At 51.6% G+C, this 24028-nt stretch overlaps 3 protein-coding genes across 7 annotated transcripts in view; all 3 read left to right on the top strand.

Moving 5' to 3' along the window:
- Positions 1-15828, top strand: part of Col7a1 (collagen type VII alpha 1 chain) — a 33079-nt gene extending 17251 nt beyond the window's left edge. Inside the window, exons 61-119 of one of the 2 annotated variants that reach the window (XM_015487263.2) lie at positions 74-109; positions 196-276; positions 485-520; positions 915-977; positions 1064-1108; positions 2108-2143; positions 2217-2252; positions 2364-2459; positions 2576-2611; positions 2699-2734; positions 2837-2884; positions 3219-3254; positions 3372-3494; positions 3573-3773; positions 3872-3907; positions 3987-4040; positions 4219-4287; positions 4362-4406; positions 4529-4591; positions 4785-4829; positions 5080-5115; positions 5234-5269; positions 5419-5463; positions 5636-5668; positions 5748-5810; positions 5931-5966; positions 6046-6126; positions 6263-6331; positions 6473-6508; positions 6586-6627; positions 6801-6845; positions 6933-6977; positions 7697-7732; positions 7816-7875; positions 8013-8120; positions 8900-8971; positions 9104-9139; positions 9364-9423; positions 9543-9587; positions 9820-9855; positions 9961-9996; positions 10076-10132; positions 10249-10320; positions 10765-10836; positions 11044-11079; positions 11383-11463; positions 11695-11748; positions 11823-11876; positions 11970-12032; positions 12419-12481; positions 12586-12702; positions 13001-13078; positions 13173-13226; positions 13386-13434; positions 14312-14344; positions 14468-14557; positions 14767-14859; positions 14950-15147; positions 15491-15828. In XM_015487263.2, coding sequence (XP_015342749.1) covers positions 74-109; positions 196-276; positions 485-520; positions 915-977; positions 1064-1108; positions 2108-2143; positions 2217-2252; positions 2364-2459; positions 2576-2611; positions 2699-2734; positions 2837-2884; positions 3219-3254; positions 3372-3494; positions 3573-3773; positions 3872-3907; positions 3987-4040; positions 4219-4287; positions 4362-4406; positions 4529-4591; positions 4785-4829; positions 5080-5115; positions 5234-5269; positions 5419-5463; positions 5636-5668; positions 5748-5810; positions 5931-5966; positions 6046-6126; positions 6263-6331; positions 6473-6508; positions 6586-6627; positions 6801-6845; positions 6933-6977; positions 7697-7732; positions 7816-7875; positions 8013-8120; positions 8900-8971; positions 9104-9139; positions 9364-9423; positions 9543-9587; positions 9820-9855; positions 9961-9996; positions 10076-10132; positions 10249-10320; positions 10765-10836; positions 11044-11079; positions 11383-11463; positions 11695-11748; positions 11823-11876; positions 11970-12032; positions 12419-12481; positions 12586-12702; positions 13001-13078; positions 13173-13226; positions 13386-13434; positions 14312-14344; positions 14468-14557; positions 14767-14859; positions 14950-15147; positions 15491-15507 — 3558 coding nt within the window. In that variant the 3' untranslated portion in view covers positions 15508-15828. Of the gene's footprint in view, positions 1-73; positions 110-195; positions 277-484; positions 521-914; positions 978-1063; positions 1109-2107; positions 2144-2216; positions 2253-2363; positions 2460-2575; positions 2612-2698; positions 2735-2836; positions 2885-3218; positions 3255-3371; positions 3495-3572; positions 3774-3871; positions 3908-3986; positions 4041-4218; positions 4288-4361; positions 4407-4528; positions 4592-4784; positions 4830-5079; positions 5116-5233; positions 5270-5418; positions 5464-5635; positions 5669-5747; positions 5811-5930; positions 5967-6045; positions 6127-6262; positions 6332-6472; positions 6509-6585; positions 6628-6800; positions 6846-6932; positions 6978-7696; positions 7733-7815; positions 7876-8012; positions 8121-8899; positions 8972-9103; positions 9140-9363; positions 9424-9542; positions 9588-9819; positions 9856-9960; positions 9997-10075; positions 10133-10248; positions 10335-10764; positions 10837-11043; positions 11080-11382; positions 11464-11694; positions 11749-11822; positions 11877-11969; positions 12033-12418; positions 12482-12585; positions 12703-13000; positions 13079-13172; positions 13227-13385; positions 13435-14311; positions 14345-14467; positions 14558-14766; positions 14860-14949; positions 15148-15490 lie in introns of those variants that run through there. The other variant, XR_007344163.1, reaches the window with a different exon arrangement.
- A 73-nt stretch (positions 15829-15901) lies between these two features.
- On the top strand, positions 15902-17936 carry Ucn2 (urocortin 2). Its single transcript, XM_015487316.2, has one exon. It carries the CDS (start codon positions 16732-16734, stop codon positions 17071-17073), a length of 342 nt encoding a protein of 113 aa, XP_015342802.1. The 5' UTR covers positions 15902-16731; the 3' UTR covers positions 17074-17936.
- Positions 17937-18507: 571 nt separating this feature from the next.
- The window catches only part of Pfkfb4 (6-phosphofructo-2-kinase/fructose-2,6-biphosphatase 4), a 45195-nt gene continuing 39674 nt past the window's right edge, over positions 18508-24028 (top strand). Inside the window, exon 1 of one of the 4 annotated variants that reach the window (XM_015487266.2) lies at positions 18508-18610. In XM_015487266.2, the coding sequence (XP_015342752.1) occupies positions 18547-18610 (64 nt within the window). In that variant the 5' untranslated portion in view covers positions 18508-18546. Of the gene's footprint in view, positions 18611-22030; positions 22243-24028 lie in introns of those variants that run through there. The other 3 variants (XM_015487264.2, XM_048794357.1, XM_015487265.2) reach the window with 3 other exon arrangements.

Here is a 24028-nt window from a genome sequence, read left to right on the forward strand (position 1 = left end):
CTAGGCAAGTGCTCTACCACTGAGCCAACCCCAACCCTTGTCCTTACTTCTTATATGACCTTGTTCCCTCTAGGGGGACCCAGGTGTCCGAGGCCCAACAGGAGAAAAGGTGAGAGAGTGTGGTTTTGGGGAGGTGTGCCTGACTCCAAGATCCATATTAGTCTTGGATGCTTCTTACCACTCTCTTTTCCTCAGGGTGACCGGGGCCCCCCTGGACTGGATGGCCGGAATGGGCTGGATGGGAAACCAGGAGCTCCTGGTCCCCCTGGGCTGCATGTGAGTCATGGTAGTCACTGCTGGTCATCCCCTTCCTGTACCTCCTCATAAGAGGGCCCAAAACTTGTGTCTCATCTGGCTGGTCTTGGCCTTGAAGTTTGAGGATGGGCATGCTACTGACATGCAGGCTTTGAGTTCATAGAAACTGGTGCCCTGTTGGTGGACAGGGCCCCTGACCCCATGATCCTGACTTTGAGTCTTTCCCCAGGGTGCTGCAGGAAAAGCTGGGGACCCAGGGAGAGACGTAAGTGAGGGGAGATGCTGGGGTGGAGGGTGGCTCAGGGGTCTAGCATGAGCCACAGCCAGGTCCATCATAATCATAGCATCAGTAAGAGTGAAGGCAGTTGGTTCTTCCTTCTCCTTGGGAGGGGTTTGAGTCCCTGGCCTGAAGGTTTTAATAGAGTCCCCCTTTCTGATCTTCTTTGCCTTGAGGATCTTAATAGGTCCTCCAGCTTTGGGGGGTTATTTCCTTGGGAGTCTCAGCAGCAGGAGTGCCCTTAACCCATAGGATCCCAAAGGGACCTCCCAATCCTTGGCGTTTCTACACTGGAGTAGGATTTTAGTGCATCCTTCAGTCCATGGGGTTGTGTCTCTAGGGATATCTGAGGCCCTCTCAAACCTAACCAAGATTTTTTTAGGGACTTCCTGGCCTCCGAGGAGAACAAGGTCCACCTGGTCCCCCAGGACCCCCTGGAGCACTGGTAAGTCCAGGCCTTCACGCTGTCCTTTTGCCTGCTTCCTATCCTCTTCTGAGCCCTGACATCTGATGGATGATCTCTTTCCACAGGGAAAGCCAGGCGAGGATGGCAAACCTGGCCTGAATGGGAAAAATGTGAGTGTGTCCAGGACAGCCAGGGCAAAACCTGCTAAGGAACCCTAGCACATGCACATAGCCCAAATACGCAGACAACTCATGAAGCATATGGGCTAAAACATGTAGACACCTACCAACCCCTGAAAACCTAGCCCAGGTGTGAAGATATATCCTGTAACACAGTTCTAAGTGCACATAGGGCAACTTCATAGATGAATGTATCAACTTGGGTCCAAGGTAACCCACAGGCATGGGCATAGACAAAGAACCAGACACAAATTGACAGGTACAGACATGCTGGCATGAAGCCTTATTCAGTGACATATAGAGACATATTCATATATAGACACTTTCACCTGGACTCAGATATATGTTAAGAAATGGACTTAGGACTACATGTGGACTTACATTGAGACCTAGTAAAACACATACCCTTGACTCTGTCATCTGACATATTTGCTGATACATACATTTATATCCATAGTCATCTACATACATTTGGTCATACACATTGAAATACAAGACTTGTAGACAGATGCCAAGACACATGGTTCTCAAGGCACTGGGGACCCAGTTATACATGTATAAGCCCATGCCCAAGTGCAGACATGGGCCAAGATGTGCAGACAGAGTGAGTCACAAAATCACTTCTGTGACACAGAGACTCGTGGATACACCTGTTAAGATATACATGGATGCATACATTACTGGGTCACATGGATTATCACCAAACCAGATGCATAGTGGAGTGTCATCTTGAAAGCCAGAAAAGTGTGTGTGTTGGGTAGGGGGTATGAGGGCCTGATCAGGTTGGGGGACATGAAGGTGAGCAGGCCCATGCAGGTCACCCTTAGTCTTGTAGCAGCTTACTCAGTTGGGTCCAGGCCACACTCCAAGACAAAAACAGCCATGGAAGTAGAGGCACAGACAGTCATAGTCATCTGAAATCTGCCGAGACAGTGTGTTGTCTCCAGATACTGGTGATTGTTTGAGCTAATATGAGTCCTCTGCCCACAGGGAGAACCTGGGGACCCTGGAGAAGATGGGAGGAAGGTAAAGCCCCCTCCCCTGGGGTCTCCTGTGGCTTTGGATTGGGCCATGTCTGAAAAACCCTTGTCTTCCTTAGGGAGAGAAGGGAGATTCAGGCTCCCCAGGGAGAGAAGTAAGTGCTGGAATTTTCTGTAACCTCTGATCTTACATCCTGACTCTGTGAGATATGACTCCATTCTTTCCTGGGACCTCAGTGTTCTGATGCTGACTGCATCCTTCACAGGGTCATGAGGGCCCCAAGGGTGAACGTGGAGCTCCTGGTATCCCTGGGCTCCAGGGCCCTCCAGGTCTTCCAGGGCAGGTGGGCCCTCCTGGCCAGGTGAGTGTTCACAGTAGTTCTGGAACTTGGGAGAAACAGAGGCCATTATGTTTCTTGGGATACCTCCCAGGATGCCATGATCCTATGTGATCCTTTTGTATTCTGTCATATCTTAGGGTTTTCCTGGTGTCCCAGGAAGTGTCGGCCTCAAGGTGAGTGTGTGAGTTGGGTAGGAGGTATGGTGAGGGCCTGATCAGATTGGGGGACATTTTCCTCACCTAATCATTCTTTGTTTTCAGGGTGACCGTGGGGAGACTGGATCCAAAGGGGAACAGGTGAGGCCCCACCTTTTTCATTTGCCTAAGTAGCTGTAGACCCACATATTCACACATGCCTCATAAGCTGGATCCTAGCAGCCTGTCTCTTGATCCCTCCAGGGCCTGCCTGGAGAGCGTGGCCTGAGAGGAGAACCTGGGAGTGTCCCGGTGAGCTGACTTTGGGACCTGGCCCTTAACACTCATTTGCATGCCCATAATGACAACCTTTCCATCTTCTTCCCCTTGCTATGAGGCTCCACAGGTTCTGTTCTCTGTGCTTTGTCCCCTGCCCCATTGGGATTTTTATAATTTATACTCAAGGGAACCTGGGCAATGGGGACATGCCAGAGAGGGGCCCCAAGTGGGTCTCAATAGGACTGAAAATATGCTTGGCAAGAGGCCAGGACAAGAGGGCACTGGAGGTTCTTTGTGGGGGCAGTATGAAGCAGGAGGCAGGAGCTTCTTTTCTGTGTGTAGTCCCTCACCAACCTTGTATTCCTAGAATGTGGAGCGATTTCTGGAAACTGTTGGCATCAAGGTAAGCTGTTTAGGGGCTGGGGTGGGAACAGGTGGGGGTCTCATGCTGCAAGTAGTGCCCACAAGGCCCAAGGGGTAGGTGGTGGCAGTTACGGGCCCTGCTCCTCTCAACCCTTAGACATCTGCCTTGCGGGAGATTGTGGAGTCTTGGGATGAGAGTTCTGGTGGCTTCCTGCCTATGACTGAACGGCGCCGTGGCCCTAAAGGGGACCCAGGCGAGCGGGGTCCCCCAGGCAAGGAGGTAAGTGGTGGCTTAGTATGTATGCCCTGTGGGCGGCATAGTTGTACACCCACCAGCATTCATCTTCTGCTCCTCCAGGGCTCCATTGGTTTTCCTGGAGAACGAGGGCTAAAGGGAGATCGTGGAGACCCTGGCCCTCAGGGGCCACCTGGCCTGGCCCTTGGGGAGAGAGGCCCCCCTGGACCTCCTGGCCTTGCCGGGGAGCCTGGAAAACCTGGAATTCCTGGGCTCCCAGGTCGGGCTGGGGGTGAGGGGGAGGCAGGAAGGCCAGGAGAGAGGGTGAGCCTGGGGACTGTCTGGGAGGGCCAGGGGTGTGGGGTTGAGGGGAGTGTTGGATTCTCATGGACATAACCCTCAACCTGCTGTTTGCACTTCAGGGAGAACGGGGAGAGAAAGGAGAACGTGGAGAGCAGGTAAGCCAGATGGGGCTGTGAGGTGGAGCTTCCTGGAGCATGTGCTGGCAAAACCTCCCCATTTTCTTCTTTTCTGCAGGGCAGAGATGGCCTTCCTGGCCTCCCTGGACCCCCTGGTCCTCCTGGTCCCAAGGTGATTACCTCAGCCCTGCCCAAGGCCTGTGACTGCTGTGACTGGTGACCAGGAGGCCACCCTTAGCTTGGGCCCCAGAAATCCATGTGGTGTCTCTGACTTTATAACCTTCTGTGATCCTGTGACCCATCATGACACATTCTGTGTCTTTCTCTCTCCTGTGACTTTGTGCTTATAGGTGACTATAGATGAGCCAAGTCTCGGACTCACCAGAGAACAAGGGCCCCCTGGACTCAAGGGTGCCAAGGTCAGTGTGGGATCAGCCTGGGGACCACCACTTGCAAAGTCTATAAGAACTGACTTGACATCACATCCCCACAGGGAGAGCCAGGCAGCGATGGTGACCGAGGCCCCAAAGGAGACAGGGTGAGGTCTTCTATCACACTGTATTTCCCCCTCCTTTATGTGGCATACTGGGGGTGGTATTGTGTATGTACATGGGCACATGGCAGGGACTGGGGGTTCAGGACATGACATTATGCTTGCAGGGTGTGCCAGGCATCAAGGGAGATCGGGGAGAACCTGGACAGAGAGGTCATGATGGCAACCCAGTAAGTCCTTGCCCCATGGACCACTTGTATGAAAGAATGTGGCTGTTACATGTTTTGTCCTATGTTCAAAGTTGGAGTCAGCACTACCTGGACTATTTGGCTCCTGCTTCTGGCTACACAGGGAGTGATGGATTGGGGGAGAAGCTGAGGTCAGGGCATAAGAACAGTGTAGCCTTAGACCTTTTCTCTTTAGGGTCTACCAGGAGAGCGTGGTGTAGCTGGGCCTGAAGGAAAGCTGGTGAGTGGTGGCCAGAGCAGCTTGCCCAGACTCTGGTATTCTGCTCTGTGTGTGTGTGTGTGTACATGCACATGCACGCATGTACACACAGGACCATGTGTGCTATCCGAAGGGCAGTTTGTGGATACACAGTGATCTGTCTCTGGGAGGGTGGGGGCATGGAAGTGGGCCCCTAAGCAAAGATCCCCAGAGGGTGGGAATGGCCCAAGTGAGGCCTCGATTGAGGCTCATTATCTTCTTCTCTATGCAGGGTTTGCAGGGTCCCAGGGGGGCCCCTGGCCCAGCAGTGAGTACTGAATTCTTTACTTCTCCTGCCCCATCCTGTGCCCAACCCCCATGAACAGTTCTGCCTAGTTTCCCTGGTGGGGTGGGGCTGGCTTTCTTCATCTGACTGTTCCTAACAGGGTGGCCATGGAGACCCTGGACCGCCTGGTGCCCCAGTGAGTGATGGGGGAGCACTAAATGGTGGGAGTATGGGAGGGATAGGACTGGCATCAGTCTGCTGTTGAACCACACCTTGTTTATGGGAATCCCTGAACCCAGGCAAACAATATTAATCCCTGTTCCCTGCCTTGACACTTTTCTCTAGGGTCTTGCTGGCCCTGCTGGACCCCAAGGACCTTCTGGACTGAAGGTGAGTATAGGTATGTGGGAGTACGTGGATGGTGGAGGAGGGGGATCCTTCAAGCCTTGTCCACACCCAGAATAAGCTCTGTTAGCTTCTGGGGTATCATTCCTGGTGATTATGCTAAGCCCCAGGAGTTCCTCTGTGGGCTCTGTTCATAAGCTTTTTGGGTCTTTTGCAGGGAGAGCCTGGAGAGACAGGACCCCCAGGACGGGTGAGTGACCCAACTCGTAGGGTAAGGTCACAGGGAAATGGGTGGAAGTGGCACTTCCTTGAACTTTTTCTTCCTCTAGGGCCTGCCTGGACCTACTGGAGCTGTGGGACTTCCTGGCCCCCCTGGCCCTTCAGGCCTTGTGGTGAGTGATTTGTGGCTCTTTCAGGGACACTGTGTTCCTACATACTGGGTTCCATGTTCTCCCATGTCTTCCTTTGTCCTTTGCCCTGTGTCATCCATCCCCATATTTGTTTCCCCTCAGGGTCCTCAGGGGTCACCAGGTTTGCCTGGACAAGTGGTAAGTCATAGAGGTAAGGGTCTGATTTCAGGGGTCAAGGGTCAACCATCAGGTCCCTAACTAAGTTCCTCCCTCTCAGGGGGAGACAGGGAAGCCAGGACCCCCAGGTCGTGACGGTGCCAGTGGAAAGGATGGAGACAGAGGAAGCCCCGGTGTACCAGTATGTGTTCTGGGGGTTGCTCATAGCAGGCTTATCATAGGGCCCTGTGCCCAGCTGTGTGCTTTGATATGAAGAGTGGGGCAGTAGAGACAGAATGGTGGAGAGGCTCTGAGTTACCCATACTGCTCTGCCCCAGGGATCGCCAGGTCTGCCTGGCCCTGTTGGACCTAAAGGAGAACCTGGACCCATGGGGACTCCTGGACAGGTGACCTTTGACCCTGACCTCTACCTATTGCACCAACTCCTCTGCTTCACCCCAAGCCTCAGTTTCCACATTCCATTCATGATGGCAGGGTAGGGTTGGGGAGGATGGGTGGCTAGGCAACTCACTGGGTATTCCCCACAGATGGTAGTTGGAGCCCCTGGAGCAAAGGGAGAGAAGGTGAGTGTACTAGGGACCTGGAAGGGAGGACCAAGAGGGGATGCCAAGGAACCCCACTGATACCTCTTCTTCATCAGGGTGCCCCGGGAGGCCTTGCTGGAGACCTGGTGGGTGAACCGGTAAGTGTGGCACCTCTGATAGCAAGGGGTCTTTGACCTATAGTTTACCCACCCTCATGACCCTCAACTTATATAATATGCCCCACATTTGACATCTTGCTTGTGCCTCTTTCCTTGAGTCTCATCTATCTATAACTAATGCCTGAGTTGCTTTCTTATTCTTGTGTCTACAGGGGGCCAAAGGTGATCGAGGACTGCCAGGGCCAAGGGGTGAGAAGGTGAGTGGACCTGGTCTTAGCGTCTGAATGTTGGGCAGGGAGGAATAAGGCTGAGTGGTCCTAGACCTCACCACCACTTCTGTGCAGGGTGAAGCCGGCCGTGCAGGAGAACCTGGAGACCCTGGGGAAGTTGTGAGTCTGGGGTCTGGGGTCTGGCAGGTCCAAGCTTGGCTTGAGTATGACTGTGGACATGTGGGATCATTCTTAGGCCAGTGCATATATCTGAATCCCTGGATCTGGCTTGAGGGGCTTGATGACTTCAGGAGCCTGCTTCTTGGGGCACCTTGGGGTCACACACTCTTAGCTTCCATACTCAAACTTCTGAGTTTGTGAGGCTGTCCCAGCTTGGCTTTAGTGTGCTTATTCTTAGTCTTTTATTCCTTACCATGTCTGAGCCCACATGTGTGTGCTCCTATCTGATCTAAGTCTCAGGACATAGCTGAGTTCTTGCCAGCCTTTCCTTGGACCTGTGTTTATAATCCCGTCTCCCACCCCCATCTGTCTGAGTACACATTTGTGGTCACATCTAAGCTTCCTGGGAGTAGACACAGTAGAGTTCCTGTCTGAATTCCACATCTGTGTTCCTTTATGTCTGCATTCGTGTGTGAGCTCCATGTGCCTTTGGTCATGCCTGAACTCCCACGTATCTGTGGTCACATCTGAACTTCAGTTTATGTACTCATGAACCCATGGCAATGTCTGGACTTCTGTAAGCCAAGCCTTAGTTATAATCCTGAGTTTCCGTGGGTTCATGATCATATCTGAGCTCCCCTGGGAATGTTTTTGGCCCATGTCTAAGTTTGGTTTGTATATTCCTACCCTTTCAAGTGCTGTTTACTTTTTTTTTTCAGGGTCAAAAAGGGGCTCCAGGACTTAAAGGAAACAAGGTATATTTACCCAGAAGGGTCCCTGCTGGGGGTCATGATCCTGAGACCCCATGATCCTGATATGACCTCTCTTTCCCTCAAAGGGTGACCCAGGAATTGGGGTCCAAGGGCTCCCTGGGCCAACTGGTCCTCCAGGTATGAAGGTAAGTCAGTATCCAATCACAGTGGCAGGGACAGTGGGCAAGGTGGCCTCTGGAGGTGGGAGAAAGAAGGAATTCTAGGACTAGTCCCAGAAAGGCATCCCATATAACCCCTTCTTCATTTGCTCTCTCTCCTTCAGGGAGACCTGGGCCCTCCTGGTAATCCTGGTGCTCCTGGTGTTGTTGGGTTTCCTGGTCAGACAGGCCCTCGAGGAGAGATGGGCCAGCCAGGCCCCAGTGGAGAGCGGGTGAGTGGCTGAGAACACATGGGAGCTTGATGACTTATTTTTTAAAAATGCTAATTAATTATACATGACAGTGGAATGCATTTGACACATTGTACACAAATGGAGCATAACTTCTCATTCTTCTGGCTGTAATGGTGCTGAGTCACATCAAAAGTATAATCATACATGTATATAGGGTAATAATGTCTGTCTCATTCTACTGTTTTTCCCATCCCTACCACCCCACCCCTCCCTTTACTCCCCTCTGCACAATCCAAAGTTCCTTCATTCTATCCTTCCCCTCCCTGTCACCATGGATCAACATCTGCTTATCAGAAAAAATATTTGGCCTTTGGTTTTTTTGAGATTGGCTTATTTCACTTAGCATGATATTCTCTATTTCCATCCATTTACATGCAAATGCCATAATTTCAATTATTCTTTAAGGCTTAGTAATATTTCATTGTGTATATGTACCACATTTTCTTTATTCATTCATCTGTGGAAGGGCATCTAGGTTGGTTTTATAGGTCAGCTTTGTGAATTGAGCTGCTATAAACATTGATGTTGCTGCATCACTGTAGTATGCTGATTTTAAGTCCTTTGGGTATAAACCTAGGGATTGATACCTGGGTCACATAGTGGTTCCATTCCATGACTTGATGACTTCAAGACTTCTAAATCTAGTGGTGGGTGAGGAGGAGGGAAACCAGACCCTGTCTTAGGGGCTCCTCACTTGAGAAGAAGAGAAAGAAGTTTCTTAAGTTACTTTCTGCCTTTCTTGCCCCATTTTCCTATAGGGTCTGGCAGGCCTCCCAGGAAGAGAAGGTCCCCCAGGCCCCTTGGGACCACCTGGACCACCAGGGTCAGCGGTGAGTAGAAGTGTCCCAATGCCCCATGAGTCTGTCCACATGAGAATTTATAATGGGGATAGACCACACTGCAGGGCTGGGTATGTGTGGGCTTTAAGGACCATAGGACCTTTACCTTATTCTGACCCACAGGGAGTGCCTGGAGCCTCTGGACTGAAAGGAGACAAGGTAGGTGGAATGCTATCTTGGCTTTAGTGTGCTTATTCTTTGTGCCTCTCTCTTTGCCTGTCCCCAAGCTGTCTCACTAGTCCCCTCAAATCCTCATAGCTTATGGTCATCTTCTTTTTCCTGTGCTCTAGTCACCTCCAACCTCCAAACTCCACTAATCTCCCATGGCCCTCTGTCCCCCACTGAGTCCCCTCACTTATCCAGGATATTCTGTTGATCTTCAGGGAGACCCTGGAGCAGGGCTTCCTGGGCCCCGAGGCGAGCGTGGCGAGCCAGGTATCCGGGTATGTATGTCTTCTCATAGCCAGGCCCACTGCCAGAGAGGCAGACAATGACTCCTTCATGACCACTCTTGCCTTGAATTTCCAACCCCTGAGTCAATTAACTTAATGTCACCATCCAGGGTGAAGACGGCCACCCTGGTCAGGAGGGACCTCGAGGACTCATGGTGGGTTCCTTTGGGAAAAGTGCCAGGAGTATGACTTCAGTACCCTGACTGTCCCCTATATGCCCTTGAGATACTCTCTGCAGTCCACCCCAGCCTTCTAATTCTCCTTGTCTGCTCTAGCTCTCTGTTTCCTTCATCCCCCCTCTGTCCCTCTCTCTTTGCCTCTCCCTGAGCTGTCTCCTCACTAGTCCCCTCAAATCTTCATAGCTTATGGTCATCTTCCTTCATGTAGGGGCCCCCAGGCATCCGGGGGGACAGAGGAGAGAAGGTAAGAATGTGGGTAAAATGCCCCTGTGGTGAGTGGGGTGGGGCATATAATTCAGGACTAAAGGCTCCTCAGCTTGAATGAGATTCACATTCTTTTACCCAATAGGGTGATGCTGGAACTGCAGGGCTAAAGGGTGACAAGGTAAGTGTGGGCATGGGGGATGGGAAGAGCAAGAGATTGGGGTGCTCTTGACTCTGTTGACTACTCTCTGCCTTCTCAGGGTGACTCAGCTGTGATTGTGGGGCCTCCAGGGCCACGGGGTGCCAAGGGGGACATGGTGAGTGAGTCTTATTCATGTGCAGATTGGGTCTTCCTTAGTGTGACAGGGAATCCTGTGGCGATGAAAACTCAAAGGTCTCAAGCTCTGACCCTCATTCCTAATTTCTGACCCAGGGTGAACGAGGGCCTCAGGGCTTAGATGGTGACAAAGGACCTCGGGGAGACAATGGAAACCCTGGTGACAAGGTACAGGGAAGAGGGTGGGTATACTATATGGAGCCCTGAAGGGTATGGGGATTCCGTAGTGGGTCTGTGAGTGTAGGAGGGGTCTTTCTGGGGATTAGGGGCAGGGTTTCTGTAGGCTGTAGTGACTTGAGAGAATGGGGATAGAGGGAGGGCTTTAGGGCCTTAATGTAAGAAGTTGGGTAGACTGTGGCTCTATGAAGTTCCTGAAAGCGGGCTCCTTGGGTGTTAGGGTAGTCCAGATGGGATTAAGAGCCTAGCGTAAGAGGGAAAGGCAGGAGTCTGGGGGTCCCAGAGCAATAAATGAGTTGTTGAATCCTGGGTAGAAGGGAGGGAGCCACTGGGGTCAGTGGGAGTGACACTGAGGAACCTGCCCTAACTTGGAGGCGCCAGTCATCCTCCAGCCTGGTATGGTCCTGACTGTTCCTCTCCTGGTCCCTCCCACAGGGCACCAAGGGGGAGCCTGGTGACAAGGGCTCCACTGGGTCAATGGGAGCTCGAGGACTCATAGGACCCAAGGTAAACTCTGCACTAGAGTCAAACACACATTACGCACACCTGTCCCTGGGTGTCTCCTAAGTGTTGGAGGGATCCTCGTTCCCTCGCTGTTGGCCACATGAGTGTTAACACAAGATTTCTGGCCTCGGGGGTGCCAACTAGCTGCAACAGATAGGCCAGCATGAAGAATGGTCACATTGAAGGTTTCTCCCATAATGTTTCTTATAGGGTGAGCCTGGTGTTGCAGGGATCCCTGGTGACCCGGTAAGTGCTTCCACTCCCACAGAGACCTCCTGTGGGAACTCCATCTCCATGGTGGTCTCACTCATGTAGCTTTTGACCTTATGGTGACCAATGTCTCAAGATGTCTTCCTGTTGCCCAGGGGACCTGCCTCCATAGTAATCCTCTATGATGGTTTTGCCTGCCCAAAGTGACTCTTCCCCATGCCAAACTTTTCCCTTCCCGTGCTGCTGGCCTCCTCGGTGATTGTTACCTTATGATGTTCCCTGCTGCAACTCTTCACTAATTTCCTTTGACCTCATGTCTACACCTTACCCCCACCCCAGGGAGCCCCAGGAAAGGATGGAGCACCTGGTTTCCGAGGAGACAAAGGAGATACTGGCTTCATGGGCCCCAGGGGCATCAAGGTGGGAAGGGGATCAGGTTTTTTGTTTTGTTCTGTTCTTCTTGTCAGGAAGGCTGGATACTGGAGGGTGAGGAAGCTGGGGGTCAGATGTTAGGGTATCCAGGGATGAATGTTGGGTGTTAGGTCAGATGTTGGAATGTCTAAAGTCTGTTTGGGGGAGTTAGTTTTAGGGTGAAGAGCTCATATGGTGAAGTACCTGGAAGTTTCTTTCTCACCTGCTTTTTGCCCTTAGGGTGAACGGGGGATGAAGGGAGCCTGTGGCCTTGATGGAGAGAAGGGAGACAAGGTACAGAGGTAAAAGTTAGTGTGGGGACCATGGTATCTGGTACCCAAGACTGACCCCAAACCTGATGCCTGTAGGGAGAAGCTGGTCTTCCTGGCCGTCCAGGGCTGGTAGGACGAAAAGGAGAGATGGTGAGTATGAGGAACACCCAGAATGAGGAGGACCAAGTGGGCCAGGTGGGATACGGCTGGGCCAGGGTCTAAGCTCTGTTTTCTTTTCTCCAGGGGGAGCCTGGTGTGCCAGGCCAGTCTGGGGCTCCTGGCAAAGAGGGCCTGATTGGTCCCAAGGTACAGGATCTCTTGAGTGGTCATGATGGGGAGTCAGGATGGGGCAAGGAAAGCTACAATAGGGTGATGAGGGTTTAAGGTCAAGGAAGGTTGTAGAGGGTTCAGGTGTTGGGGGATGGTGTGGGGCTAGTCGTGAGATTTCAGGATGGGCAAGGATCACAGTGGAGAGTTTAGATGAAAAAGTGGAACATGGAGCAGAGGTTCATGTATATCAGGGTGGTGGGTTATAGAGGGGTTGGTGTCATGGGGATCACAGCTGGTAATCACAGATGCTCAGATCATGGAAGGTTGTAAGCATTGAGCCTGGGGACTCATGGGAGTTTGGGGAGGTTCAGGATCTGAGGGAGGTCAAGGCAAAGTGTCTCTTATGTTTCTTCTGTTCCCAGGGTGACCGAGGCTTTGATGGACAGTTAGGACCCAAGGGTGACCAGGGTGAGAAAGGAGAGCGGGTAAGTCAAGGTCAAGATCATGGTAAACTGAGGAGAGCATGCTCTTTGGGAGTGAGTTCATCTTTCAAGATTTTTATTACTGACCCTATCCCATCTCTCTTCAGGGATCCCCAGGAATTGTGGGTTTTCCAGGTCCTAGGGGCAATGATGGTGCTAGTGGTCCCCCAGGGCCACCTGGTGGTGTTGGTCCCAAAGGCCCTGAAGGACTTCAGGGTCAGAAAGTAAGAGTTCTTGACTGAATTCTCTGACTCCTAAGCTCTGAACCTCCCTACCCTTTTGTTTTTGGTATGGGGGAGTGGTGCTAGGGATTGAACCCAGGGCTTCACATATGTTAGGCAAGTACCCTACCACTGAGCTACATTTTTAACCCTCCCTACCTTTCCTACCTCTCGGACTTCTGACTTTGCAACCCATTCCCCAGTCTCCTTGCCCCAACCTCTGAAGCTGTGATCCCAAATTTGCCTGTTTTCTGACCCTTACCAACTCTGGTCTTGCTCACTTGATCCTTGTGTCTGGCAGGGTGAGCGAGGTCCCCCTGGAGAGAGTGTGGTAGGGGCCCCTGGGGCTCCTGGGACCCCTGGTGAGAGAGGAGAGCAGGTAAGTGGGATTTCTAGGCTCGAGGTCAAAGATTGGAGTGACCCTGATGTCCCTGAACCTGAGGTCACAGCCTATTCTTATCTGTTGCACATAGGGGCGGCCAGGGCCCATTGGTCCCCGTGGAGAGAAGGGAGAAGCTGCATTGACAGTAAGTGTGGGTCTATGTGGGCTAGGGCTCTGTCTCCACACCCAACACCCTGAGCCCCTGGACCCTAGGCTCCTGACTCTTTTTGACCCCTGCATTATGTGCCTGATGTCACTTCTGTGATTCATGGGTTCTTCATGGTCCTTGTGGTCTTGTCTCCAGGAGGATGACATTCGGGGCTTTGTGCGTCAGGAGATGAGTCAGCATTGTGGTGAGTGAGCCTAGCCTGGAGTCTCTGGTACCCTGTCCCACTCTGTCCCAGAACACCTAGATAGGGGCTGACAGGTCCCCAATACTTACAGGAGGCAAGTGTCAAAGAGATGAGTTGAGATGGATAGGTATTCAGAAGGGCACACATACTGTAGGACAGGATGCTGACAGAAATTCTCTCAATGATGAGAGATGCGCAGCAGATGTAGGTAGCCACAAAGTTGAGGATTTCAGAGTCGCCATGTGTGGAGGGAATAGAGGAGGGAGCAGAGCTGGTCCCACGGGCTCTGACACAAGCCAGGCAGCGATGAATTTGGGAACATCAGAGTGAAGCTCTGCTCTTCCTCTCTTTCTCTTTGTAATTTTTTTTAATATTTATTTTTTTAGTTGTAGTTGGACACTACACCTTTATTTCACTTATTTATTTTTATGTGGTGCTGAGGATTGAACCCAGGGTCTCTCATGTGTGAGGCGAGCGCTCTACCACTGAGCCACAACCCCAGCTCTGTAATTTTTTGATTAATTCTTTTGTTTGCACTTTTTCCTCTTTTTTTTTGCAACTGCATTTATTGTCTATGCTTACCTGTTTCTGTCTCTCTCTATTCTTGCCCTTTGTTGACTTTTTCCCAATTTCTCATTCCTGTCTACTTCTCCTCTATCTTTCTTCCTCTTTTCACTCTCTCTCTTTGCCTCCTTCTCTCTATCCTTCTACCTATCATTCTCTCTATTGGTCCTTCTATCACTGTCTCTCCTGCTGTTTCTCTGTACATCTCAATCTCCCTCTGTGTGTGTGTATATGTGTGTGTGTTTGTGTGTGTCTTCCCATCTTTCTTTTGTCTCTTTCTCCCTTCATCATTGTCTCTTTCTACCCTTTTCAGCCTGCCAGGGACAGTTTATTGCATCTGGATCACGTGAGTAGTTTTCTGTGCCTAGAACTTTCTTCACCCTAGGTCCTGCCCTGTCTATCACCTGGGGAGTGGCTGGTATGGCCGCTCATGATGACCCCACGTGTCATCACTTGTTCTTTGCTCCAGGACCCCTCCCTAGTTATGCTGCAGACACAGCTGGCACCCAGATGCACAGGCCAGTGCCTGTACTCCGTGTCTCTCATGTAGAAGAGGAAGGTGAGAATGACTGGACCATGGGGCATGTATGGATGGAACATGGACATGTATCTAGGTGCTCATGCATGCAGAGCACATGCCATGCACATAGGGTCCACATGCAGGGCATATGCATGGATACCCTTATGCACACAGGGGGAGATTAGTGCTGCCCACACTACCCCAGGGCCAGCAGCTTCTCCCTCATGGTATATCCCACTGTGCTGTAGACCAAGTGCCCCCTGAAGATGACGAGTTCTCAGAATACTCTGAGTATTCTGTGGAGGAATACCAGGACCTTGAGGTTCCTTGGGATGGTGATGGTGAGAATGAGGGATGTGCCTAGAGGGGTTCAGGTAAGGGCAGGTGGAGCCATTCCCTGCTGGCCTCTCATTGATCCCCATTGACCCCAGACCCCTGCTCCCTACCTCTGGATGAGGGCTCCTGTACTGCCTTCACCCTGCGCTGGTACCATCGGGCTGTGCCAGGCAGGACAAAGGCCTGTCACCCCTTTGTCTATGGTGGCTGTGGAGGGAATGCCAACCGTTTTGGAACTCGTGAAGCCTGTGAGCGCCGCTGCCTGCCCCACGTGATCCAGAGCCAGAAAACAGGTAGAGGCTTAGCCCCACCTCAGCAGGGAACTGGGCCCTGAGGATCAAGGTCATAAGTGAGAAGCTCCCTCAGAGTGGGGGACCTGGGATGGACCCCCCAGATGAAAGAACTGAATACAGAACCTCAACTGTAGAACTCCCATTATGGTCCCTCTCCATGTTCCCTTCTTTAAAGACCTGAGTATGGGTCCTTCTCTGAGTCAGGGCCCCACCTACTGCTAGGCTTCTGGTCCCCACACCACTCCCTATCCCGCCAGAAGATGTTTTGCCATGTTTCTCTGTGGTCTGCATACTGTGTAAGGAGGTCAGGGGCTGAAGACAGTCTCTAACCTGCTCCACCCAGGTGCTGCCCAGAGTTGATGAGCTGCTGTTTAGTGTCCCCTGGAAGAATCTGGATCTCAACAGGTCCTGCTGTCCCTCCCCTTGGTGCTAGAGACCTCTGTGCACATGAGCGTGTGTGTACATGTCCATTATTTCAGTGACTTGGTCCTGTGGGTCTAGCCTTTGTCCCTATGGACAAACCCCCATTGTGGCTCCTGCCTCCCTGGTGGATGACTCACCATGGGGGGTGGCTATGGGCAGTGAGCGGATGTGACTTGCGTCTGACCCACCCCTTGACCCAAGCCTGTGATGCCATGGTGCTGATTCTGGGGGGCATTAAAGCTGCTGTTTTAAAATGTCCTTGTTATGACTTCTTGGGGGTGATGTTTGGGGGGCATATTTTCCCTCGGGGGAGTCAGTATTGCATGAATACAAAGTCCTGCTGCACCGCCATGGTCATTTTCCTGTGACCCTCAGAAAGAAGCAGATAAAGATGTGTCCTTACTGCTTGCTAGGAGGGGATGAGTCATAGGTGGGGGCTGCCTCATGCCAGGAAACACCCACCTCCCACCACAGTGGGCTAGTGGAGATAAATGGGCCCAGAAGTGGAGCAGAGGGTCAGAACATAGGATAGCATCGCCTGATCCCAGCCCCAGCAGCCATAGACATCGCAACTTACCCCAGAGGAAGCTGTCAGTGGTAGGACTGGTGTTGGGTCGGGAGAGGTCTTGGGGGTTGAGTGGTCCTTGGGTTCAAGTTCATGGAGATATATGGACCTGGGAGGGTCTGAGGTCTCCAGCTGCTTCTCTGCCTCAAGGATTCCCATTCCTACTACTTCTTCTTAAATCAGCTGTCTGTTTTTTTCTGACTCTGAATCTGTTTCCATCATGGTGTCTCTGGATGGTTTCTGTCTCTGTCTTTTCTTCCAGTCTCCTATTTTGCTCTGCCTTCATCTCATTCATCTCCCTTTCCTTCTCCTTTCCCCCCTCTTTTGTGTTTTTGATTTCTCTCATTCCCCTTTTCAATCTTTCTGTCTGGGGGCCACCCTTCTCTGTTTAGCTCTGTCTTGATTTACTCTAGCTTTCTTCTCATCCCTTTATCTTTGTCTCTGACTGACTTTCTCTCTGTCCCTGGCCTGGCCTCCCTGTCTGTCTCTTTGTCTCTTCCTCTCTCTCTCTCTGCTCTTGCCATCTGTTTCTGTCTGTTAACCATAGTTGACAGAGCCCCTTCCCTGAGCCTGTTTTCTCCTCACAGCCTGACCACATGATGACCAGGTGGGCTCCGCTGGTGCTGATGGTCCTGATGTTGGGCAGAGTCATGGTTGTTTCAGTGACCCCTATCCCAGCCTTCCAGATTCTTCCTCAGAACTATTCCCAGACCACTCCTTTCTCTGTGTCCTTGAAGAGCCCCTCAGCTACTGCCACAAGTCCCTCAGCTGCCTGGAGCTACTCAAGCCCTGTACCCCGCCTTGGACCACGTATCGCCCTCTCACTGGATGTCCCCATTGGCCTCCTACAGATTTTACTGGAGCAGGCCCGGGCCAGGGCTTCCAGGGAGCAGGCTGCAACCAATGCTCGCATCCTGGCTCACATTGGCCGCCGCTAAGCCTGAGAGAGAGAGGGTTATAATGATGGGGTTGGTCTGGATGGAAAAACATAGAGGATGGCAACAGAGCTGGATCATACTACATCTGGGCAGAGTGCACTTGAACACCACTGTAATAGGCCACTGCCAAGTAGTGTCTTATCCCATCTGAGTGTACCACAGTCAGGGGCTCTGGACACCTTGGACATTGTTGTATTGATGTCTTGCCATGCCTGTGTACTCTACAGACTTACAGTATGTTTGGAAAGTTTGAACAGTACCATACAAGGTCACTGCCAAGTACAATATTGCTATGTCTTGGTGCTCCACAGTCACAGGGCATCTGGACATTATTACATGGGGTAACCATCATGTTATATTCAGAAGCCTCAAAACAAGAAACGAACACTGCATCTGAGACCAGTCCATCTAAGGCCTACAGGTTTTTCCCCCTCCTAGGCCACCACACATGGAAGTTCTGGCTGAAGTTTACATACATGTGTTCTGCTTCATGAGGCAGCTTCTGTCCCAGATAGATACGACTGTACACAGAAAGTCTGACCATTGTGTCTTACCTTGTGGGTGTCTGTGCACGTGTGGCTGTGTCTCTATGTGCTGCCTTTTACAAACAAAGCTCTGACAGCTGAGTATGTGAGCAAGATGTGTGTGTGGGGGTGTAAGAGAACAGGGAGGAGTGGGTACTTGTCCCTCAAACCTGCATGAAGCACACGTACCACATAACTGGGCATTGTCTTTCACATACCCAGTTTTGATTCTTGGAAACAAAGACTCGGGAGAGGCGGCTTAGTCTGCCAAGCTCCAATCTAACTCTATCCAGTCCTTACTGAATTATCCTGAGCAAAGGTGTTCTGTAAAGCAGAGTGATGCCACCAAGCTTCTCGGGAGCACTGAGTGACATAGTGTACATGAAGGTTGTGGCTGCAAGAGGCACTCAATAAACATCAAGTGATTGAAGGATGGGATGGACAAGAATCACACAGTCATGTGCACCCATGCAGTGACGCAGGAGGGTTGAGTCACACCTAGCTCTTCTGTCCTTTTGTCCACCCTCCTTCACCACCCTCTTTTAACTGATTTGGTCCCTTAGTTTGGAAGTAGGTTTTGCCTATTTCACATCTTCTACTCCATTACTGACCTAGAGCTAGGACTGACTTCCTGGGTGCGAGGACAGGCCTGCCTGAGGATGGGGCAGGCACTCCAGGCAAGGTAGACAACTCCACCGAAAGACAAGGGAAGCTCTTGGGAAGTAAGGGCAGCTCTGACTGGAAAGAGGCAACACTGGCCAGCCAGAGTGTGGCTGCCGGCCTGGATGGGGCCCCCAGTGTCAACCTCACAGTACTAAGCAGCCCTGGCAGGCGGGCCCAGGGCCGCTGGAGAGGCGGGGCTGCTGTACTCTGAGCCTGTCAGAGGGCGGGGTTGCCCTACTCTTCCCAAGCCGCAGGGGGCGGTGGCCCTGGTCAGTTCGGAGACAGGATGGACACAGGCACGTTAGGAGGCAGATCTCTGACCGACCCGGGGCTGGGGAGCAGCGGGCAGGGTAGGCACGGGGCAGTGTGGGGAGTGTGGGGGGAATGGGAAAAGACCTGGGCACAGCGAGGGTGGTACTGGAGGGGATATGAGAGTGTTGGGATTTTCCCCCTGGTTTAGGGGTGCTCTGAGGAGGCATCAGTCTGTCACTGGCCTGGAGGCAGGGAAACACTGTTGCTTTGCAGGGGAGATGGGGCTGGGCCAAGGGGGAGCTATAAATAGTGTCTTCCTTTAGTCCAGGGGGGAGGGACAGCCAGCTGGAGCTGCCTGAGGCCCTCCCACTTTGCCCCTTGCTGGCCTCAAAGGGGTCATATTCTTCTACCTCCCTTTTAAGGGGTCATCCAATTTGGGGAGGACTAGAGGCTCATTTGGGAAGTTTTTCATATGATGTGGCTTTAGCTATTAAACCAGCATTTCTAGGGCACCTACCATGTGCTTGAGCTGGTCCTGAGCTTCTGAAAGCACCTACTGTGTATTCTGTTTTGCTCATGTCTCTCTGGGCCCTTTCTCTGTGCCCTGACTTGTCTCAAATTACTTTGAGCACTTACTGTGTGCCCTGTGCTGGAGTGGAATCAGGAAGTACAGATCAGAGTTCATAAGCTGCTTCTTACATGGTTCTATACCCCCAAGTAAGACCCTCACACTCTGTGTGCTCTGGGCTACTGGGGACAGTCCCTTCTGGAAATGGCTAGAAGAGGCCAGGATTCCTAAGGACCTCCACCCCCCCAGCAATGGCAGCATTAGGTGAGGGAATAAAGAGGAAGGGAGGCAGCAGAGAGCAGCAGGCCCTGCTACAACTTGCCTGTCCCTATATACATGCCTGGGTACAGGGCTTGTTGGTACGTGTGCTTCTGCATGTGCATATGCAAGCTTGTGTGCACTGGCGTGTGAGTCTGTGTGGCATGCATTGAGCCTGCCCCCCATCCTTATGCTGCGAACGGTGGCATATTGGTTCCACCAGAATTCAGCAACAGATAAACAGACTGGAAAGAGTATGAGCCTTGAGAACTATGGGTTGAAGACTTTAGCCACACCCCACACTGGGAGGGGGTTTGGTGGTCAGTGCAGAGGGGGCACCCTGGGAGCCAACTGGAATCAGGTCAGTTATGTTCATGGTGGGGAGAGGCTGAGCCAGACATGTTCACCTATGAGTACACAGTGATATCCCAGCACACTTCCCATACCTGAGACAGGAAAGCTGGCACACTTTGGGATGCCCTGAGGAAGGAAAAGTCATGAGGACCAGTTATTTTATGGGGTACCTACTGATCCTGGGAGATGCAGAGAGCCAGGAGAGAATTTCAATGAAGTGAACAACCAAGAGCCTGGGTGTGGAGGTTCAGCAATAGTGTAAAGGTGTGGGAGGTGAGGTTTTGAAGGCTGGGAATTGAGCTAAGTTCTTCCTGCATTGTGGACTGGCTCTTGGACAGACCATCAATTTTCTACCTAAGAAATAAGGCCATGGGAGGGGAGATGGTGATTACCTTCAGAGTAGATGTAGACCTTGGCTTTGGGAAGGGCCCTAGACCCTGACATTGACCTCCCAGATGAGTATATGGACATGGGAGGATGTGTCTGGGTCAGCCCAAGGTCAGCTGGGGAAGTGTGGGAGTTTACAGAGCTAAGGTGTTTCCTATGAATCAGGCTCATACTGTCTGGATGTAGAAATAGTCCTAGTTGCTTCGTCTTCCCTGGCTGTTTCCACTCCCTGCTCTCTACTAACATCCAGGAAGGCTACAGAAGAAGACAGAAGGCAGGCCTCAGGAGGTGCTGGGTGTTAGAGGAGACAGTCTCTACAATGAGTGTTGGACAGAATATGGGTGTGTGGCAATGATGTTTCGTTAGCCAGGATTGCCCCAAGATGGCCTTGGCAGTGGCCAGGCGAAAGACAGGAGAGTTGGCTGTGTCAAGAACAGAATGAGTGGCTTTGGGGAACTAGGAAGCAGGTGGATGATCACAAGAGCCCTGGAGGGGAATGGGTGATGGAAAATGCAGCTGGAGAATGAGGAAGGAGGAAATGGTGGACCCTGCTTCAGGCAGGGCATTCCCCAGAGTAGGCAGCTAGAGCTGGTTTCAGGCAAGGTCCAGGTAGGCTTCCAGCATTTAGACCTTCTGAACCTTCATTTCCTTAAGTAGGCAAGATGTTTGTTATCAGTCATCTCAAGTCATGGAAGAAGGTGCAGCATGAACTGACAATGAGGTCAGCTTTGTTCTACATGCCCAGATCTTCTGGCTGAGTACACTGGGCAGAGAACTTCAGTTTGCAGGGACCCTGCTAGGGATGTGATGGTGGACATCACTAGAGGGCAGTGTGATCCAGGTTCAAGCCATATTTGTGAGGGCTAGGGCAGAAAGTGTCCCAAATTTGGACAGGCAGGGTTGGCAATCAGAGGAGGCAGGAGCCTGAAGGGGCTGGGCGGGTGCCAAACACATGAGAGTCAACCAGAAGGTTTCCCGAATTTCTGGATCTCTTCCTTGCCGCCTGTGCATTTGCAAAGACAGGAAGGAGATAAATAATACACTGAATCAGAACACTAATTTGTTTTGGAACAGAATTCTCAGAATGATTTGACACATTTAGTCTACACCACAATCTCTTAAGATTAATGACCAGCGCACCCATTTTCCTGATGAAGAGGAAGAAGCTATTTAAATTATTTTAAAAATGCATAAACTTACGATGAACATTTAATTGGTAAAAATGAAATCCTGGCAAGAGAATTAAGATGTGGCCAGGGTTTAGTGAATCCTCAAATAACTCAGTCACAAGATCCTGCGCATTTGCTCTAGGAGGGCAGGAGTTTAGTTTGTGCTCCCCAATAGCCAAAACCAAGAGAGAAACTCCATCGATCCTGAGATCTGTCATGTGTCTCTGTGCATAGGATAAAGGAGCTCTTCCTGCGGCGAGGAGCAGGTTGGTTTTATGGACCGGGGAGAATCTCAAGGCTCGAGCCAGACCAGGTGGTTCAGCGCAGGACCAGGAGGGCGGGGCAATTAATGGCAGGGACAGCGGACCAGGGGTTGGAGTCACGCGGAAGCCGCCAGGCTTGTTCAGATTAACCCGGCCCTGCAGATCATGCAAGCCTCGCTGTATTGCGCGCAAACACTTCCCTCCTAGGGGACTGGAGGTCAAGCTCAGCAGGAAGCGGAAGCCCTGCTTGCCGTGAAGGCGGGGCTTAAATTCCCTGGGAGGGGATCAAGGAGACCCACAGAAATCAGCAGAGCGTGATAGGTTCGCGCATCCGGGGCGGGGCCTGCATAATCCGGGCATTGGGCCTGGTGGAAATTGAGCATGCATATTCTCGGGGCGTGCTTGGTCCAAAAAAAAAAAAAAGGACTGTTGGAGAGGTGGGCATGCGTAGTCGGAGCCTGGTCCTTCTGTTAGGGTGGAGCTTATTCATTTGGGGGCGGGACCCGAGGGAAGACTGAATAGCGTTGTCGCGGCTCGAAGAGGGGCGGAGCCTGAGGGGCGGGACCTCGGGTGGCCCGAGGTGGCCTGGCTGCTGGGTCCTCAGCGGCGCAGTCCGACTAGTCTCGGCCCGGGGATGGCGTCCCCACGGGAACTGACCCAGAACCCACTGAAGAAGATCTGGATGCCGTACAGCAATGGGAGACCTGCTCTGCACGCCTGCCAACGTGGTGGTGAGGGGAGGGAGGTGCACCGGGATAGGTGGATAGAGGGCTTGGGTGGGAGTCTCTCGTGGAGAGGGAACAGGGGACTGGTGGGGAACCGGCACAGGCTATTATAACTGGTGGGAGGAGTCGGGGTTTGTGGGGGAGTTGGGGACGGTTGAAGAGGCGTGACAGTGGTGGGCTGAAGTGTGGTGGAGCAGGGAGTGGGTTCAGGTGTGTGGGGCTATTTCTGCTTGATAGGGTAGGTCTGGCCACCCTATCGGGGAAGGGACTGGCTTCTTTGCTCCCCATTCTGTACCCAGGGCCTTCCGCTAAGGGAGTACTTCGTGGAGAACTGAGCTGTGTGGCACTAGGAGAATCACTTGGCCTCTCTGAGTCCGAATTTTCAAAGGCCTAAGTATGGGCTAGTCCTCTAGAAGGAGAATGGGTGCTCCTTGGCCTTAATACCACGTTTTGGGAGGAGCTTTAGGGAATTACAAAGATGGGTCCATTATGGCATAGTGGTCTTATTGCCTCTATGACAATAAGACCACTATGCCATAATGGACCCATCTTTGTGTCCATGGGGATGTAAGCATCCACATGTTTTATAGGTGAATAGTAAAACGCAAGAGAGGAACATCTAGAAGATAAGCTGAAATTTGTGGAATTGCTAAGGGACACCTCTCCTGGAGTCCTGGATCTGCAGCTTTTTGTTACCAAGGAAAAGAAAGATTTGTTTTAGGAGTAACTGAAATATTGTAACAGATTAGCAACTTGGCAAGGATCTCAGAGGACATCTAGTTCAACTGGTGGTGCAGATATGGAAATAGATATTGGGAGATTGTCTGATGTGCCATGGTCTCCCTGAACTCCTGATCTCTGCTTGTGTGTGATAAGGCAGGGAGGGGGATCCTCTGTGCTGATGCTGCCAGGCTAGACTATGGCCATAGATTTGACAATAATGTGAGCCCTCCAGGAGAGGTTTGTGTGTACTTCTGATCATACTGTGAGTCCTGGTAAGGGGTGGCTGTGGTTTATAAGCTGACCAAGTTCTGATGGGGCCTTGGCCATTCAGGATTCTCATTTTAAGTCATAAGGGGCTATGGCCTCAGCCTGGCCAGCCCTACTTAGACTCTTTTGTAGGTGTGGTGGCTGAAGCTCCTCTCTCTTATTCTTCTAACCAGCCTGTTAGGGCTGTGATGCTGACTAGGGGGCAGCTGCTATTATTTAATAAAGGGAAAGGAGTAAGAACCTTGATTTTGGAGGTGGGTATACTCAAGCTATTTACTGGCTGAGCCGTGTGGCCTTGAGCATGGAGCTGACCCTCCAGACTTTGGGATCCTTATCTATGCGAAGTGATAGTCATCATCTTTGATCTATTGACTGAGGGGTGTCCTTTGCTGCCATCACCTCCACTCACAGTTGGAAATTCTTCCCCTGCTTGATGAAATTCAGAGCCAATCCTGAGGGCCCAGAGGCTCTTACATTCCCCATCGTTGGCCTCTTAGCTCAGACCCAGAGGAGCTCTAGGGTGGGGCAGGCAGGGCTAGGGATAAAGAGGGTCCCAGGGATCACAGCAGGAAGAGCAATTTTTCTGATGACTTTTCTCATCCAAAAGGTTGCAAAGTGACAAGATTCTTACTGTTTGAGGACAGGACCAGTGTGTGCAGAGGACAATAGGAGGAGAGAGGACTTTTTGTATAGAGGGCAATAGAAGGAGGGAGAGAGGATTTTTTGTCTTTCTGAATGGGACCACCATGCACTATGTGTGTGTGTGTGTATAATATATATATATATATATATATATATATAT

The sequence above is a fragment of the Marmota marmota genome, unplaced genomic scaffold (genome assembly GCF_001458135.2).
Source record: "Marmota marmota marmota unplaced genomic scaffold, marMar, whole genome shotgun sequence".
Classification (NCBI taxonomy): domain Eukaryota; kingdom Metazoa; phylum Chordata; class Mammalia; order Rodentia; family Sciuridae; genus Marmota; species Marmota marmota.

Excerpts from the sequence above, each read along its gene's own strand:
- Ucn2 (XM_015487316.2), top strand. The coding sequence starts at position 16,732 with ATGATGACCAGGTGGGCTCCGCTGGTGCTGATGGTCCTGATGTTGGGC.